The following is a 19,439-nucleotide window of genomic DNA, read 5'->3' on the forward strand; positions in this document are numbered from 1 at the left end:
CCCGTCTCTGGCTAACCAGTCATCTTCCGGGGCCACACAGGGAAATGTTAAGTGGGTAAGTGAGAGAGAAGCCTTATTGTTTGAAATGGTTAGCTTTTTATTTCTTTGCATATTTATGCCCTGTGGCTTCTATGCCCAGCATTTGTCTTGAGGTATCTTTACCACTTGGAGGAGTTATGATACTCGGTAAATTTGATATGAGGCACGAATTCTATTTAAGAATTCGTTGTAATTAGGAAGGAAGAAGAAAAGCTATAGAAGTAGCAGGCGGGAGAAAACATGGGAAGATTGATTATTTCTTTGACATATCTTCTTGTAGAGTAACTTCAGCATGTATATATTTTAAGCTACTACTTAAATTGCGCACACACATTAACATAATAGGAGTATAGTTACATAACCAAAGCATACCTGTAATTACCAGCCATCTCCAGTGAAACCAAGAAAACCAGTTAGGCACCCTAGGCATTTGTGAAAACTTATCAATGATATGATGGTTATTATCTAACTGAATTTGAATAGTTTGAGAAAAATCAGACAAATTAAAACAACCCATTCCTGGGCACTGTTCACATCCCATATGTTCTTTTAACAGTAAATAGTCTGTAGTTGTAAGATTTTGGAGCGCTACAATTTGCACTTCTCCTAATTCTTGGTTGAGTTCCAACAGTATAGATCCAGTCAAATTTGTTGTTTTACTGTATGCACAGGCCAGCTTAGATATCTCCTTCATTCCCATGGCAAGTCCAGGAGCTGGTGGGATGAGTGCATCTACAGCTGTAGCAGTGCGTGGATCTTTGTTGGGGTTTTTTGATGATCATCTTCTGGCATGACTCTTCCAGAGAGTGCTGATGTTGGAAGTTCTCTTTCATATCGTATCTTAGTTCATTTTCGGGGTAGCCCAATTAGGCTTTGATCTTCTGTATAAATGCAAACAGACCCTTTGCCTACATTTTTATATGCACTTTATACCCTTGTGTAGAAATCATTGGAGGTTACCACACAGGAACTGCCCTTTTTTTTTTGTTTTGTTTTGTTTTGTTTTTGGTATCACTAATCTACACTTACATGACGAATATTATGTTTACTAGGCTCTCCCCTATACCAGGTCCCCCCTATAAACCCCTTTACAGTCACTGTCCATCAGCATAGCAAAATGTTGTAGAATCACTACTTGCCTTCTCTGTGTTGTACAGCCCTCCCTTTTCTCCTACCCCCCCATGCATGCTAATCTTAATACCCCCCTACTTCTCCCTCCCCTATCCCTCCCTACCCACCCATCCTCCCCAGTCCCTTTCCCTTGGTACCTGTTAGTCCATTCTTGAGTCCTGTGATTCTGGTGCTGTTTTGTTCCTTCAGTTTTTCCTTTGTTCTTATATTCCACAGATAAGTGAAATCATTTGGTATTTCTCTTTCTCCATTTGGCTTGTTTCACTGAGCATAATACCCTCCAGCTCCATCCATGTTGCTGCAAATGGTAGGATTTGCCCTTTTCCTATGGCTGAGTAGTATTCCATTGTGTATATGTACCACATCTTCTTTATCCATTCATCTATCGATGGACATTTAGGTTGCTTCCAGTTCTTGGCTATTGTAAATAGTGCTGCGATAAACATAGGGGTGCATTGTTCTTTCTCAAACTTGATTGCTGCATTCTTAGGGTAAATTCCTAGGAGTGCAATTCCTGGGTCAAATGGTAAGTCTGTTTTGAGCATTTTGATGTACCTCCATACTGCTTTCCACAATGGTTGAACTAACTTACATTCCCAGCAGCAGTGTAGGAGGGTTCCCCTTTCTCCACAGCCTCGCCAACATTTGTTGTTGTTTGTCTTTTGGATGGCAGCCATCCTTACTGGTGTGAGGTGATACCTCATTGTAGTTTTAATTTGCATTTCTCTGATAATTAGCGATGTGGAGCATCTTTTCATGTGTCTGTTGGCCATCTGTATTTCTTTTTTGGAGAACTGTTCAGTTCCTCTGCCCATTTTTTAATTGGGTTATTTGTTTTTTGTTTGTTGAGGCGTGCGAGCTCTTTATATATTCTGACATCAAGCCTTTTTCGGATGTGTCATTTTCAAATATATTCTCCCATACTGTAGGGATCCTTTTTGTGCTATTGATGGTGTCTTTTGCTGTACAGAAGCTTTTCAGCTTAATATAGTCCCACTTGTTCATTTTTGCTGTTGTTTTCCTTGCCCGAGGAGATATGTTCAAGAAGAGGTCACTCATGTTTATGTCTAAGAGGTTTTTGTCTATGTTTTCTTCCAAGAGTTTAATGGTTTCATGACTTACATTCAGGTCTTTGATCCATTTTGAGTTTACTTTTGTATATGGGGTTAGACAATGGTCCAGTTTCATTCTCCTACATGTAGCTGTCCAGTTTTGCCAGCACCACCTGTTGAAGAGACTGTCATTTCGCCATTGTATGTCCATGGCTCCTTTATCAAATATTAATTGACCATATATGTCTGTATTAATGTCTGGATTCTCTAGTCTGTTCCATTGTTCTGTGGCTCTGTTTGTGCCAGTACGAAATTGTCTTGATTACTATGGCTTTATAGTAGAGCTTGAAGTTGGGGAGTGAGATCCCCCCTTACTTTATTCTTCTTTCTCAGGATTGCTTTGGCTATTTGGGGTCTTTGGTGTTTCCATATGAATTTTTGAATTATTTGTTCCAGTTCATTGAAGAATGTTGCTGGTAGTTTCATAGGGATTGCATCAGATCTGTATATTGCTTTGGGCAGGATGGCCATTTTAACGATATTAATTCTTCCTAGCCACGAGCATGGGATGAGTTTCCATCTGTTAGTGTCCCCTTTAATTTCTCTTAAGAGTGACTTGTAGTTTTCAGAGTATAAGTCTTTCACTTCTTTGGTTAGGTTTATTCCTAGGTATTTTATTTTTTTTGATGCAATTGTGAATGGAGTTGTTTTCCTGATTTCTCTTTCTGTTGGTTCATTGTTAGTGTATAGGAAAGCCACAGATTTCTGTCTGTTGATTTTGTATCCTGCAACTTTGCTGTATTCCGATATCAGTTCTAGTAGTTTTGGGGTGGAGTCTTTAGGGTTTTTTATGTACAGTATCATGTCATCTGCAAATAGTGACAGTTTAACTTCTTCTTTACCAATCTGGATGCCTTGTATTTCTTTGTTTTGTCTGATTGCCGTGGCTAGGACCTCCAGTACTATGTTAAATAACAGTGGGGAGAGTGGGCATCCCTGTCTAGTTCCCGATCTCAGAGGAAATGCTTTCAGCTTCTCGCTGTTCAATATAATGTTGGCTGTGGGTTTATCATAGAGGCCCAGGCCTGTTGAGCTCAGCATGGTTTTTAAACATAAAGGGTTTTTGTAAAAATAAGGAATCAAAGAAGAATATGCCACAGGGGCATATGGCATGTGGCCCACGAAATCTAAATTTTTGGCCATCTGCTCCTTCATAGGAAGAGGTTGCTGGCGCCTTGTCTAGACCCTGTGCTCAGGTGACATGGCTGCATAGAGGAGGCCTTCCTAGCCCCAAATCCTCCAGACGCCTGGTTGAGCTTTCTGCCCTTCACCTGAGGAGAGAGGCGTTCGGTAGAGAGACATGAGGCACAAGTGCAATCCCAGATCCCTTTTGAGGGTCACGTGCCACGGGCCTGGCCTGAGTCCTGCATGTGCTGAGGACCCTGTAAAGGGGGTGTGTCTGGCTCTGTCCTGAGCCTGTTGCTGTCACGTGGGCACACAGCCCAGAGCACCACTCTTCTTCCTCATCTAAGACCATCATCAATGGCAGAAACACGAATTGCAGGGACACGCAGGGCGTCTCCTTTATGCGTGCACAGTCTGTGTGCTGTCGGGCAGTTCTCACATGGCCACCGTGAGGCGGGTAGTGAGGTATCTCCCCCGTTTTACAGATGAGGAGACTGGAGTGCAGAGTGGTCTGCAGTGGGGCCACATGCGTGCATAGGGTGGTCTTACACTTTCTGTCCAGCCAGGACCTGGGAATGAGAGGCCGACTGCTGCAGGACAGAAGGGCAGCAGGCTGGAGTCAGGACAGGCCAGGGCGAGGGGCACCTTGACTCGGAAATAAATCTTTCCTGCCCCTTCCCACTGGGATGGGAGGCAGTTCTCCTAGCTAGGCTGGCGTCCCCACACTGCCGCCTCCTGGCTGCACGGAGTGTGCAGATGACATGCTGCTCTGGGCCGTGGTGGCCGCGATGAAGGCTGGCTGTGGTGCTAAGGGGGTCATGCGGGAGAGATGGATACTTCCCAGGAGGACACTTTGCATTAATGAAGGAGCGTATGAGGGGACACGCGGGCCTGGCTGACCGCTGGATCTCCCCGCAGATGCCGAAAGCAAAGTGTGCCACCCTGATGGAGGCCCCCTGGCCGCACAGAGCGAGCCGAGCAGCCCAGAGCAGGAGACGCTGACCTCAGAGGAAGCCCGGCCAGGAAGCCCTTCGTCCACCAGGACAGACCAGTCTTCCCTGGATGAGCCGCCGTCCTCAGACACCCATCCTGACAATGCAGGTATTGGGCAGAGTCCGTGCAGGGTTGAGGTGCTGCCAGGACGGCTGGCAGCCTGGGTGGCAGCTGGGGTCCCCAGCCCCAGCACGGGCAGCCACTCCAGGGAAAGTCTGTCTTCAGGGGCACAGCCACGTCCCAGGCTCGGAGCCCTGCCACACATCAAGTGTAAGCATTTGCCCAAGCATTTTCCTCCTCTCCTTCCCAGTCTGGCATAGTCAGTAAGTGGAGGTGCTTAAAGATGTTCCCACATGGCCTTCCCACACACGCTCTCCCGGGACATCTTTTCCTGTCACTGGGAGCTCCTGAGCAGGCCCATTCTCTCCCAAAGAGCCAGTGTCCAGGGGCAGCATCTAGCTGGCCCCAGGGCAGTAGGGCAGGATGGCAGTGCAGGGACCTTCCTAGTGCTGTGCAGAGACTGACCTCTTTCCCTAGGAGGGTGCTTCATGCTGTCCCACGGTGCCCTGGAGCTGGTGGGAGCTGGTGGAGGCCACGGTGGTGGTGCTTCTCATTATTTTGACTATACCAGGATGGTTCCCAGCCCTGGGGATTGGGGCAGAAGGATGGAGAGGAAGCACAACATGATCCCACCAGGGAAACCGGTGGGTGCTTTGAAGTATCCGCCCCCTCTTCCCTCTGACCCGTTAGCAGTGCTTTTCTGGAAACCTTCCAGGAGACCTCGCCATCAGGCTGGGAACCTGCTCCCTCGTAAAACTGCCAGCTGTGTGTCTGCCAGGCCTGGCGCAGGGGCTGGAAGTTGAGCTGTTCCTGTGGTGGGACGGAGTGGAAGTGCTGGCATGTGGACGGCCCCGAGGCAGCTCCTGTGGCCGGCATGTTCTTGGGCTTCAGGGCTGGTGGGCTCTGTTCTCTGCTTGCTTCTGCTAAATGAGGCTCACGCCTAAGCTCCTCACCAGCTGCCCGGTCCCCAGCCACCCTCCGGCGTGAGCAGGCCCCTGCCAGGAGGCCGTGCCCTCCTGGGTGGGGTCTGTGTGTCTCCGGTTTCACCCCAGTTTGGGGAATGTGATCTGGAGGGTTTGGCCCTTGGGACAGTTCTGGCCTCTCCTGCAGAGACTCTCTCTGCTCGCCCGTGTCTTCAGTCAGGGCAGGGTGGGCGTGATTCCGAGTGTGGTCCTTGTAAGCCACGCCTGCCCTTGGCCTCTGAACTGCCCACCTGTGCTAGTACTTCTCCGTGGCAGGTTCTTTGAATTTGCTCGGCTCTGAGGAACACGCCTGCTCCCGTCTACACCCCCCGTCTGCAGGCATGCCTGCTCCACGTGCTTGGTTTGGGGATGGATTCTTGAGAGCAGAATTGGTTTGTTGAGACCACAAATTTGTGTCAAGGCCTTTCTCCCGGGCGGGATGTGCCGTTGGGCCTTGGGGTGGTGCTGGTGCATGTGTCTGGGTCTCCTGGAGTGTTGGGGGGAGGTGGGCCAAGTCCATGGCAGCAGGCACAGGGGCTCCTCCCCAAGCCTACAGGGAGGGGCAGCGCAGCTGGGGCTGAGGGACGAGTAGGAGCTGGCTAGGCAGGAGGAGAAAGCGTCCTGAACAGGGAGGATGTGGACACTGAGCGTGGGGTCAACCACACTTCCCTGCGAAGGGCCAGTTAGCTGTCGCTGGCTGTGTGGGCCAGAGGGTCTTGGGCCCAACACTGGCTGCAGACACGGCAGGTGTAGCCCAAAGGCAGCCACGGAGAGTGTGCAGAAGAGCAGATGGCTGTGTGCCAGCTGCCCACTGGCTGCATCCGGGTGGGCTGTGGTTGGGCAGGAAGCAGGAAAGACCGTGAGGCTCAGAATCAGGTACAGAGAGAGGCCAGACTGGATGGCACCTCCTTGAGGGCAGCTGGAGCCCCCGGGGATGGGGACGGAGCCACAGGTAGGAGGAGCCCTGGGCAGCAGGGAGGGAAGCCTGTGGTCCCGGCAGTGTAGCCTCGTCCCGCAGCTGAGCTCCTCCTTCCGCCTGCCCCGGGGCGGGCGCTGTGCCCTGGGGTATGAGGAGTGAGCTTATGTGGGCGGCACGTGGTGAACAGCTAGATGGCATTTTAACAGTGATGCTTATTTTCATCCATTAGGACAAGTGGTAGGTGTTTCCCATTCAGGACATTTATAGAGATTTTCTTGAATTGAGATGAGTTGAAATGAAAAGTGAGTTCATATAAAATAAAATACAGCAAACAGGTATAGATAGTGCAGAGACAAGCCCACAATCTCTCTGGCAGGCCAGTTTTGTGCAGATGCTGCTCTAAGCTCTGTGCTTCTATTCATTTAACACCCCTGGGATGCCAGCCCTCCTGTTGTCTCTCATACTCATGGTGAAACAGAGGCACACAGGTGCCTCGCCCAAGGGTTAGGGAGTTGAGAGCGGTGCCTTTGACCTCAGACCAACCCAAGTTTGAGACGTGGCTGAACTCCTCACCAAGCTGTGTGACTGTGGAAAGTCATTCAGCCTCTCTGTGTGGCCAGCTCTGAAGAGGATGATGTCACACAGTCCCTGGGAGGTCCCCTAACTTGGTTCTCAGAGTGTTTGCCGCTGTTTGTGATCGTCATTTTTGTCACCATCCTCAGCATCAGGGAGAGGCAACCCTCAGAGCGGCCTGCTAGCACAGGGTCGGCTGCCTGCATGGGCTCCCTGGGTCCCTGCCTCTGCAGGATTTCCGCCTGCATTTTGCTGTTGCGCTGGGACGCCCCTGCAGTCTCTGGCAGCCCTGCAGGCCTAGGATCCTGTACCAGGATTCCAGGCCTGCACTGCAGCTCCGGGCCTCCGTTTAGAAGCCTGGCCTTGAGCAAAGCCCTTCAGTGAGGGAGGAGATCATAATCTCATGCAGAGACTTTCAACTCACTGCTTAAAAAATTTGCCAGCCAGTGTTTAAAAATCAGGAGCATCCACAAGAGTCCACATGTGCATCTGTCAAAGCTGGGGCCCCTGGGCTGGTGTCCCCACACAGCCACAGCTGCTGGGAGCTGAGAAGGGGCTGTCCCCCTGGGGAGGCTCACCTGTCAGTGCTTGCCTGACCCCTGGGTGTGCAACTCTGTGGCCTCTTTGGTGGAGGTGAAGAGCCTGGTGTTTGGAGCCAAGCCCTGTGCTGCCGCTGGGGTGACCTGCACTGGGGCTCGTCATGATGCGGCGAGCATGGCAGCACCCCTTTACCTGCGGTCTCGCTGTTGCAGTCACTGTTGCCCGTGGTCACCCACGGTCTGGTGTCCTGTTCACAGGAGCCAGTGCTGTGTCAGTGCCTGTGTCTCTCACCTCAGGTCATGTCTGTACCAGGCCCTTTATTACCTTACATCATCACAAGGGGGTGAGTGCAGGACAGGAAGGTATTTAGGGTGTGACCACATTCCCATAACTGTTACGACAGTGTAATTTATCTGTTATTATGAGTCTCTTACTGTCCTAGTTCATAAAGTAAACTTTATCATAGCACACAGGTGTACATATAGGGAAACAGTGTATATCAGGTTAGGTACTATCCATGGTGTCAGGCATCCACTGGGGGGGCCTTAGAATGTGTCCCCTGCAAATAAGGTGAGTGACTGTAGGTAAAGTGGTGGCCGGTCTGCAGGGCCTAACGCAGGTCTTGGGAGGAGACTGACGCTCACCTGACTGTTGGTCTTGCATTCTCACCCCCCCACACTGCACCTCAGCGCCCAGGGGAGCGCCCGTGGGTGGCCCAGTCCTTCTGTGCTGTAGATAATGTGTAACAGACACACATCACCCCACAGCAGAGACAGCCAGATTCCAGGCGCCAAGTGTCCCCGGAGTGCTCGGCCCTGGGCCCGGCTTCCGCCCTTGACCCCAGGGAGCTCATGGAAGTGTCCAGGGCCTGGAATAGGCTGTCCCTGTGCCCCTGGGTCCCCGGGAACTTGTGCAGTTGTGCCTACTGCTGTCCTGGGAGGAAGGCCAGCTGCTTCCTCTTAAAAATCAAATGTTCCGTGAACTCTGCTCCTGGAGGGATAACATTCATGTGCATCAGAAAGCTCCTGGCTTCCTGGGGCCGCTACTCCTTGGCCGGGTGGTAACACCTGGACTGCGCTGCTGTTCCACATGCAAAAAGCCACTGTTTGGGGGAGGTGGTTGGGAAGGTTTATGTCCAGATATCTCAGGGAGAGAATGCTGTCAAACGTTCTGATTGTCGTTTACCTCGACCCTCAGTCTGAGTTGGGGGTTTGGGCTGACTTTAGGCTTTGTATTTGGGCAGTTTTGTTTTGATGGTGCTTCACCGGTATCCTGAGGAAGCCCGGAAAGACCTGTGATTTTAACCCAAGTGGGGCTGGTGGCCAGGGGCTAAGCTCTGGCATTCCTACCAGCACACTAATCAAGAGCAAGGTGGGGTCAGGAAGCATGTGCTGTGCTCACTGTGCGAGCTTATCAGCCCCACTTTGGATGGGAAAGCAGGGGCCCTGAGAGGTGGTCCTTTGTCCAGGGCCACACAGCACGTAAGTGGCGACGTGGGTTTGATTCTTGGATGTGCTGTTAACCATAACCCTCTACGGCCCAAACTTGAGGCAATCAGGGGATTAAGCTTCTGCTTCTGGAGTGAATGGAAGGTGGGTTTCTGAAACCTAGAGGAGGGGCTAGCAAACTGCAGGCTGCAGGTCAGACCTGTGTGCCACCCATGTCTGTGTGGGCACGGGGAGCCCAGAGACAGCACTGAGACAGCCCCTCCCTCATCCCTGGCCTCTGCCTGGCTGGCAGCCACAGTCCTCTGCTGCCCAGGGTCTGTACTGGTCCTGCCTACACCTGGGGCTCAGCTGCTGGCAACTCCTGGGCCTGAGCTATGGAACCTCTTTCCAGTGTTGGCCAGTCGTCTCACCCACAGCCAGCTTTCTAAGCCGAGGCTGCAGACATACTGGGTGTCGCTGAGGTGTAGCGAACCTGACCACTGCAGCCATACCCCCAGCTTGAGTCCCTCTTCTCATGCTGGTCACTCTTGGTCTCAGAACATCTCTAGTGGGTGATAACTGGGCACAAAGCATGCCCACCACCTCGGCAGCACTCCCCAAATGAAAGGGGAGGATGGAGGGTTTCCTACTGTTACATAGGTACCTATAAAATACTCTATTTTTGCCTCTTGCTCTGCAAAGCCTGAAATATTTACTGTCTGTCTCTGTACATAAAAAGTTTAGCAGCCCTTCTTGAGCAAATGACTGATGGCCATGCAGAAGCACGTTAATGGGAAGTGTTTCATAAGACGTCCTAGTAAGTCGTGACATGCACACGAGGTTGAGCGACAGTTACTTCTGTTCTTAAACCCAAACCCTATGTTAGGGTTTGTGCAATGACAGGAGCCTCAGCTGAGAGTTTAATGGGTGAGAACTGTGCTACCCAGGGCAGGACAGGGACAGCCCCAAGGAAGGGGTCCCAAATGTGGGGAACATGCAAAATTGGCATTACTTCTATACTTTTTTCCCTGATGCAGCACTTAAGACTTAACAGATGTTAACATTTCAGTTTCAACAAGATTCTGAGCTATAATGGTAGTTACACACTCACATGAGATACAGAGGAAGATGCTAGGCTTAGAGAATAGAGGCTGAAGCACCGGGGCCCCAGCACAGGACCCCTGACAAGTCGGGGACAAATGTAAAGAGCCTGGGGGAGTTTTGTGGGGAAGTGCTGGGAGGAGGTTTTTGCTGACAACTGCTGATATGTGGAGTCCCAGGGCCTGCAGAGCAGAGTGTGTGAGGGGGTCTCTATTCCACCTTGGGCTGGTAGGGTGGGGAGGACCTTCAGGGGCTGTCACCTTACGCTGTGATTTCTCTGGTTGAGGGGGACAGCTGTGACCACTGACTTACTCCCAGATATCCAGAGCTGTCCTGTCCACTACAGTAGCCACTAGCCCCATGACTATTTAATTTATCTAAAACAATATAAAAAATTCAGCTCCCTAGTCCACCTGTCAGATGCCCATTGGCCACTCATGGCTGGTGGCTGCTGCACTGCCCAGCAAGGAAGCATTTCCATCTCGGAAACATATTGAACAGCCCCGAACGTGGGGTGGCTGCATGTCCACCTTGGTGGACAGCCAGGAGAATGTTGCTCTTCAGAGGGTCAGCCCTCCAGAGTTTTCTGCACTAACAGAGACCCACTCATTTGCAAAGCCAAAGCCTTTTACAGAAAAAGTTTAGAAAATGGATGTGGGGCAGGGTGGGGGAGAGGGGAAGGGGCCTGGAGGCCAGTGCTGAGGTCCAGGCAGAAGCCGTGGCAGCTTATGCTGGGAAGGCAAGTGGATGTTTCTGCAAAATATTGTGGAAGTAGAGCACACAGGATTCATCTATGAATTAGACCTAAGGGGTGGGATACAGGGTAGAGGGGACAAGAGGGATCAAGTGTTGTGTCCAGTCTGGCTGGCAGCTGGTGAGCTGTGTAGTGAGCCTGGGGAAGCTGGCATCTGTCTTGGTCAGGGCCATGTCTGAAGCTCCTAGGAGGATGTCTGGACCGCATAATTATTCAAACACACTTGGGGGATGGATGGATGGATTGATGGGTGAGGGAGAGGGAGGGAAAGACTGGGGAGGTGTTTCTCATGGGAAATCGAGAGATGGGTTTAGGTATGTTTCATTGGGTCTCTTTGGTCTCCAGATGGAGGTGTCAAAGTAGCCAATAATGTAAAGTCTGGAGCTTGGAGGAAAGGTCAAAGGGGACAGAGAGATGGGTTGATTCTGAAGCCAGAGGACTGGATGAGAGGATTAGATGAGTCGGGTGGAGATGGGCTTGGGTCAGAGGATCAAGGGCTTGGGTGCTGGTGCAGCCCAGGTGGGACCTGTGAGGGGCTGAGTGGGTACAGCCAGCACAGCAGGAGAGATCTGGGGGACATGGTGAGTGGCGGCCAATGAGGAGAGTGTTTGAGGTAGAGACTGAAGGACAGCTGAGACAGTTCCGTGTGGACCTGCTCTGGCTGACACGGGCCCGGGGACCCTGACTCTGGCTGCTCTGTATCCCTGTTATCCTCTCCCTCAGTGACACTTCCAAGGGCACCTGTGGAGTCCAGGTCAAACACTGCCCCCCTGATCTGGACTCTCAGGTCCATGGGAGGAGACTGAGGCCCAGAGGGAAAACTGACCCATCCATGCTTCCACGGTGGCGGGCGTATGTCACAGACTTGAAGCTTGCCACACCAAGTAGATGCCACAGTGCATCCCTTTAGAATCAAAATAGCACCTACTTCAAGCAGCAGTTCTCAACTGTGGGCATTTTGCCCCCTGCTGCCCTGGACCCTGGGCAGTGTCTGGAGATATTTTTGGTTGTCATAACTGGGGAGAGTTACTGGCATCTGCTGGGTGGGGGCCAGGGATGCTGCTGAACATCTTGTGGGGCAGCCTCTCACAACAAAGAATCATCTGACCGAGATGTCAGTAGTGCTGAGGTTGAAAACCCCTGACGTAGAATGAGGATGAGACTTACCTAGTGCTCCAGACTATCACTTGTATCTTGGGCAGAAGGGCCTGTAACTGTCCAAAGTTGGACGTGGTGCTGTGTAGCTCCAAATGAATATCCCCTCCATGACCTCATGTGGGCCTCACCACCCTTACAGCTGGCAAGATTAGGTATTTTATACAGCTTTTTGTACAGCTGAGGAATTTGAGGCCCAGAGAGGTGGAGACCAAGGTCACACATTTGGCAATGAGTTAAACAGAACAGGAAAGGGATGGATGTGGGAGACTGGGGTGCCTGAGGCCAGGGGAGCCATTCCTGTGCTGTTTTCCATGAAACCATGACTTTGGGCATCTGCTGGGTTCCCAGAGAACGGAAGCTGAGCCTGCATGGAGTACTGGAAGCTCGTGCGGCCCTCTGCCTGGTGCTTCTGCCTGCAAGCTCGGTTGCTGAGGGCCTGGCTCGAGCATGGTCTCCCAAGGGTCCCTGCCCTGCACTGATTTACATGAGCCAGGAGACCCACTACAGTCTAGGACTGGTGCCTACATGGGCAAAAAGAACATTCCCACACTCACCTGTTGCTTGCCAAGGAACCCACACAACTATTTTTACTTAGACAATACAAGTGTTTAATGCTATTATTATTTCAAAGCTTATTAAGTAAAACAACCAGAATTATAGACTCTCCAAAGTTGTAGGCTACAGTTCATAGGATGTAACAATAGTCTCGAAGTCTAGGAGTCTTTTTAAAACTCCTATTGACAAATGAGACTTTTGAAGGCTGTTTTATAAGTAACAATAATAACAATGAGAAAGTTATGCAGGACAGAAGAGTAAGGAGCACACTCCTGTGGGGGCTCTCAGCTCAGACTGACATTGTAACACAGAACTAGAACCGATCTGCTTTCTGCAGTGGGTGGGAAGGGGGGCATTCCCTCAAATTTTGCTCATCAGGACTTGGGAAAACCAGCCCTTCTAAGGTAAAGACTACACTTCCAAGAGCTTCCCAGGAGAAAGCGAGGGCCTTTCCTAGAGATTTGCAACGTCTGACATAGATGATAAGAGAACAGAAATGGTTGTAAATGGGACATGCAGAAGTCACTTGTGAAGGCCTGTAAGGGCAGGGATCAGGCCCTCCTCAAAGGCACTGTTTTCAGCACCACGGACAGCGCCCGCCCCGCGTAGCCCTCGCTCTCAGCACTATGGACAGCGCTCTGCTCACAGTGGGACTTTGCGGAACATTCCTTGGTGGATGAATCCCACCAGTGACTTTAACATTCCCTAAACCCCTCAGGGAATGTTAGTTCTTCCTCCTCATTTGGTTGTAAAATGAAGTGATACAATGAGCAGCAAGGGCCTTGCATGGGGCTGGGCACCTGGGGTGCCTCCTGAGAGGGGAGGGGTGCTGGGGACCCAGGACGGGAGACCACCTCTCACATCAGGGAGGAGGTAAGGAAAGGCGGAGGGTGTTAGGGACAGGAATCCACGGAGAGCTTCCCACCCCCACCTGATGGCCTCAGTTTCTCCTGGAGGTGAGGCTGCATGGGAAGAGAGAGGGGAGGGGGTGTCCCAAAGGGTGGCAGTCTCCCTGCCTCCGCCATCACTTGTCGGGGCCAACATGCCAGGGCACGGAGCTGCTGACAACTGGCTGTGTAAAATCAATGGCTGCTGAATGTGAGCGTCTACAGTGTGCCAGGCACACACGCCCTTGTCACTTCTTTAAACATTGCAGTAATCCTGTGACAGATTCTTGGTATTATTCTGATACCCTGTGTGGAGGCACAAAAGGTTTGGTAAGGATAACGGCCAACTACCAGGTGTGTCTGATTCTAAAACCTATTAGTTCAAACTGTTACTTGAATGTGGTCCTGAGCACGGCCCTCAGGTGAGGCGAGCACTTTGGCGCCACCTATTGAGTGGAAACGGTGATGGAATCACCCAGGTTCTTGAAGTTGATGACCTCCGTCCTTCCCACCAGCCCCTCCCCTCTGCTCCCAGGGGTCTGTTGGTAGTAGAACTCACAGGAATTCAAGTCAGCCTGTGCAGGGACCCCTCTAGCTCTGCTCTGTGCTGACAGTCCTACCCAGCCATAGCCCCCGGCTGCCCCTGCTCCCAGCCACCCTGAGGAACTGGTTCGTGAACTCTGTTTTGCCTTTGAACCAGCCAAGATGCCGTCAGCGTCCAGAGGCGAAGAAACAGATGCTGCTGGCAGCCTCCCGCCTACCGCGGATGAGTCCTCTCAAGCCTTAGCTGGGTCTGACTTCCTGGACAGTCCTCCCAGACCTCTGGAGAGACCCATGGGCCAGCTCCCCAGCCCCCCACTGCTGCCCACCCCACCGCCTAAGGCAGGCTCCAAAGCCACGAAGAACACCACAGGTGGGTCCGCACGCGCCACGCATCCACCCTCCCTCCCTCCCTCCCATCCATCCACGCCTTCCGCTAATCCTGGCTGGGCCTCCGCTGTGGGCTGGTTCTCCCCCTTTGCTTCTGTGATCTGGGCTCAGAGCAGGTCCAGGGGAGCAGACCTGGAGGAGGAGGGCTGATCTCAGGGAGCAGCTCTGGTTGTCAGGAGCAGGCGCTCGGCCATCCTCAAGCAAATGGGCAGCCCGTAGGCCGGGGTCAGAGTGTCTTCCTAACCTGAACGCAGGAGACAGCTGCCCCCAGGCTGAGGGTTCTCCTTTGGCCTGGTGTTCAGGTGTCTGTCCTCCTCTCTCTGCTTCTTTCTGAGTCAGCGTCTCTCCCCCCTCCCCCAACCCCCCAACCCTCAGTCTTTCTCACTGTCTCTGCTCATCTCTGGCTCACTGATCCTCTGTCCGGTGAGCTCTAGCCAGGCAAGCGGGAGGCAGCGATGAACCCCAGGCTGTAGAGCAGAGGTCGCAGAGAGAGGCCCCAAAAGGCATCCGCTTCTGGAGCTTTGGCCACATTGGCTAAATAATCCCAGGAAGTCAAGACCTTTACTTTTCAAGCTTAGGTATTTCTTTGTCCCTTCACTGCTGGAAACAGGAGACACTGCTGGTCTTGGGAGGGCGACGGGGTGTAAAACAGGCCCTTCACTAAGAGGTGACTATTTTTCAGAGTAAATCCTTACATGCCGCCTTGGAGGGTGGTGGGCATGAAGCTGACACTGGGCAGCAGAGCTCAGTTTGACTCTGGGCCCTTGGCCGCCTCCAGGACCGCCCTTCCCTCTTGCTGGCATGCACCCACCCTGGCACTGCAGGAGGCCAGGGTACACGCGGCCCCTTCCCTCTGCTGTGATCCCGCTCTGTTCCCACCTCCTACATCTGGATCCCAGGGGCCTATCGGGCATTTACCGGCATGTCACCAACTGGTCTGGGGGCTGGGTTAGGAGCGGAGGGCGCAGGACCGTGGTCATGTGCTGTGGGCCTCACCTGGGGCTCTTAGAGCTGAGACAGCAGCTGTGGGGAATCTTCTTTTCTCCCTTTCCATTTTCCTTCTCTTCTGGGGAAAATCTTTGCTTCCGGGTGTGAACGCCAGGTGGCAGCAGAGGAGGAGAAAGTCCCCTTCTGCGGGCTTAACTGGGACCCCAGGAGACAAGCCGAGTCCCCATTGAGTGCTTTCTTGGCTGAGCCGCCACCCAAGACCCCCAGCCTGCGGGCTTCCTCAGCACACCCCCACCAGGGGTGAGGGAATCGTGCCCCCCAATCCTACCCACAGACTTGATTTGCTGGGTCTGCATGGTTTTTAATTTTGTTTTAAATGCATTGCCAACATTAACATATTAAAATGTTTAAGTGTTCAACATTAACATGTATAAAAACATAGGAAAGTTTTTACCAGCTTTCTGGCTTTTAAAAAGTCTTCATATGAGGCACAGCAGCCTTAAGATGGGCAGGTGCTCCTGTTTGCCACAGTCCACCCCCCAGCCCCCCATTGAATAGCCCGAGGCTCCTCTGCTCACCTGTGTTTTACCTGCCTGGCCCTTGGAGACAGGAGTGAACCCTCTCAGGGCAAATCTTTCCTTGCCCTGGTCCAGCTGGGTGGCAGCTCCAGTGTATGGGGTCCTGTGGACTCTGCCAAATACACTCGGAGTCATGCTGTTGGGTCCCAGTCTCAGCGGCCACCACCTCCCAGAGGTACTGCCTGGAATGGGCTTCTGAACTTCAGTTTCCTCATCTGAGAAATGGGAGTGATAAGAGGTATCCTGGGCAGGTTGGATGAGGCCCCAGGTAAAGTGCTCAGCAGAGGAGCAAGTGGGGCGTACTTGTTAGGTGGATTTATGGTTGGCAGTGTGGAGACCCCAGGGGAGTCCAAGCTAGGTGAGCGCAGGCCCAGTTTCCTCCTCTGTGCACCAGTGCTGAGAGGGCCTTCCTGGTAGGTCTGGGTGAGGGTCAGAGGCAGTGACGGTTAGAGCATCATCCCCTTGGGAGGAGGTTCCTCCTGATGAGGTCCCCAGCGGGGTGCGGAGGCTGGTGGAGATGAGCTGGCAGAGCACGTAGAACCTGGGCACAGCCGTGGGGGCTGTCCTTGGGACGGAGCCCCCACCTGCTCTGCCCTGCCTTTCCTGACCACGTCTTGCACAGCCGGCACCATCCCATCCTGCGGGACTCAGCTCAGATGTCCCCTGTGTGGAGAAGCTTCACCTGGCCTCTGTGCCCAGCCGTCCGCCTGCCCCAGGTGCTCTAGGCCAATTGCCTGCCTGGCTCGCTCGCTCCCTGAAACCATTTTGCTTGCTTTCCTGTCCTGGCCCCTCCCAGCTGGCCTGGCAGCCTGTGAGAGCAGCTCTGGGCTGCTTCCCTGTTACCCCGCCGTGTCCAGCAAAAGCAGGTGCCCAGGAGGAAAGCTAAATAGCAAGTCTGCAATGAGACATACCGCTTTCTTTCTGGTTTTGCTTTTATTGACACTCTGCATTCTAGCACTACATCAGGAAGGGAGTACAAGTGGTTTATATTTATCCCCCTGTTGGGGCTGAAAAGAGAGTGACTCGCTTGTGCTGGTCCAGGTGGGACTGCCTCTGCTGAGACATCTTTGGGGGCAAGAACCTGAGCAGGAACCTGATGGCTGTCGGGCCCTGTGCCCGCTGCAGGCTCCTGCTGGCCCTGCCGGGGTCTGCTGGCCTGCTGTACAGACAGGGAGGCTGAGCCTTTGAGAGGTTAGGGGACTTGTCCAGGGTCTCACAGCTGGCAAGGAGCAGGTCGAAACTGGTTGCCAGAGCCCAGGAGGCTCCAAGTTGGGTGAACAGGACAGACCCAATGAAGTAATTCATTCCCAGTGGGGGGAAAGGGGTGTCGGGGCTGCCCTGGGTCCCACAGGGCAGGTTCAGGGTCTCTAACTAGGGATAGGGATTTGCAGGAGGTCTTCTTGAGGAAGTGACATTGGGGCAGAAAGAGGAAGGGGAAAGCATTTTGGCCAGAGGGAACAGCCCCTGTAAAGGCTCAGAGTTGAGACTGGTGCCTTCAGGGGCTGGAAAGACCCTCACATGCTGGAGTGAAAAGAGCATGAGGGGGACGGTGGGGGAAAGGAAGCCAGGGGGAGGAGTGTGGCCAGCTGGTGGGGTGCTGGGCTGGGCTGGGCTGGGCTGCGAGCCCGGATGACACACACAGGTAAATGGGAGGCCCCCACAGGGCGAGGTACAGGGAGGGGTGGAGGCGGGCGGGAATGTGTGCAGCGGGGAATCAGCGAGGGCCAAGGCAAGGGGTTGGGGGTTCTGGGCTGAGTGGCTGCCACAGAGCTGGGGAAATTGTTCTGGGCTCCACAAAAGCAAGTGTGGCTTCCGGAAGCCGGGTTACTAGAGAAGCGGAAAGGAAGGTTTTCTGGGCCTGAGACCTTGCAGGGAGCTCACCGGCACCGACGTCTGTGGAGCTCAGCCCCTGGCAGGGGTTCCCCACGGGTGGAGGGGAGCTGGACAGGGGTGGGCACTGTCTGTTGTGGGGGGGGTCCTGGCACAGCATCTGGGACAGGATGTTAGTGGGTTTGCCTGGTGGGGGCATGCATCCTCTCTGCCCCCGGGCTCGCATCTCACAGCAAAGCCCTTCCTCCCATCCCCCATAGACTTACGTTCTTACTGGCCCCTCTCACATCCCAGGCCTGCCTGCCCTCTTCCAAGGCTCTGCTGGGAAGAGCACTGATCCTCCCCTCCGTGGACAGCTTTCCACGCCCACAGGGTCTCCGCATCTCACCACCGTCCACCGGCCGCTGCCCCCCAGCCGCGTCATCGAGGAGCTGCACAGGGCGCTGGCCACCAAGCACCGGCAGGACAGGTGAGGCCCGTCCCCTGGCCCAGAGACCTGTGCGCCAGACCATGTAGGTCAGCCTCATGGCGTGCACCTGTGCTGTCACCAGGGGCCCGGGCTGGCTTAGGACTCCGCTGTCACTGTCTTGAAAGTCTTGGTGTTTGAACAAGGAGCCCTACGTTTTCATTTTTCACCGGGCTTTGCAGCTGGTCTTGGTTGCCAGGTTCCTGGGGGGACCAGATGGGAGGTGCGCGCCCTGGGAATCCAGCCTCAAAGCCCCCATTTCCCCAGAGGACCCAGGGCAGGTGGGAGCAGCGCAGGGGGGAGTCACGAGCAGGGAGTAGCAGCGTGTTGTCCTGGGGCTCTGAAGGCTTCACGTTTTCATTAGGCACAAGTGTAAGTGGGCCTGACCCTTAAACTTACTCTTCTCTCCTGGGTCTGTGGTGGTTCATAGACTGAAGGGGAAGGGAGTGCTGGAGGGCAAAGCAGATAAGGGAACACACATGGTTTGGCAGAAATATTGGACAAATAAGATTCCTTCTCTGTTCTCTGGATGTCCTGAGCATTTGCAGCACTAAATTTTGGCAGATTTTTTTACGCGCATGTCTGTGCTGTTCAAAACAGCACTTTCTGAATGGCCATGGGCCTTGGCCTCAAAGCCGCGTGTTCTTCCTGGTCCTTCCCGCCCCGCGTGTTCAGGACAGAAGCTGGGCACGTGCGCGTGCTGGGCGCTGTCTGCAGTAGCCATTTATATGCCCCCAAGGCAATTTCGTTGGGTTTCCAGGTGAAGGGGAGGATGCATAACCTGAACGACCTTTCTGATTCAGTTTTCAAGGAAGGGACGGTAAAGGGTCCCCAAGGAAGCAGGTGGATGTCCGCCTGTCGAGAACGTCCAGCGTGGAGCGGGGCAAGGTGCGGGAGGAGGCGTGGAGCTTCGACGGGGCCTCAGAGAACAAGCGGACTGCGGCTAAGGAGTCGGAGGAGAACAAGGAGAACTTGGTCCTGAACTCTGAGCTCAAGGATGACCTGCTTGTGTATCAGGATGAAGAGGCCCTGAACGACTCCGTCATCTCTGGTGAGGAGAGGGTGGATCCTGCCGTGTGGGGACGTCCTGCCGGAGGGAGGCCAGCGGGTGCTGGCATGGAGCCCGGGCTAGAAGGGGCACTGCTGCCCTGGCATGGAATGGGCATGAGGCCCAGGGCCTGCATCTGGGAGTATGGAAGGGGCTCCTCTGAGGAAGAACAGAGGGCACACGCAGACAGGCCCAGGGTACAGATCAGGAGATGCCCAGGTCAGCCTGTTTTATTCCGATAATCATGTATTTTCATGTGTGTTAGAGGAAATAGGAACGTGGCTCAGTGGGTAACTTTGAGAG

General features: G+C 53.4%; 1 protein-coding gene across 2 annotated transcripts in view; it reads left to right on the plus strand.

The window, feature by feature from the left end:
• The window catches only part of PHACTR3 (phosphatase and actin regulator 3), a 205,860-nt gene that overhangs the window by 133,093 nt on the left and 53,328 nt on the right, over nt 1-19,439 (plus strand). For both annotated transcript variants that reach the window (XM_036901853.2, XM_036901852.2), the window contains exons 4-7: nt 4,326-4,508; nt 14,037-14,249; nt 17,917-18,091; nt 18,892-19,139. In XM_036901853.2, coding sequence (XP_036757748.2) covers nt 4,326-4,508; nt 14,037-14,249; nt 17,917-18,091; nt 18,892-19,139 — 819 coding nt within the window. The remainder of the gene's footprint in view (nt 1-4,325; nt 4,509-14,036; nt 14,250-17,916; nt 18,092-18,891; nt 19,140-19,439) is intronic.

Source organism: Manis pentadactyla, chromosome 5 (assembly GCF_030020395.1).
Source record: "Manis pentadactyla isolate mManPen7 chromosome 5, mManPen7.hap1, whole genome shotgun sequence".
NCBI lineage: Eukaryota > Metazoa > Chordata > Mammalia > Pholidota > Manidae > Manis > Manis pentadactyla.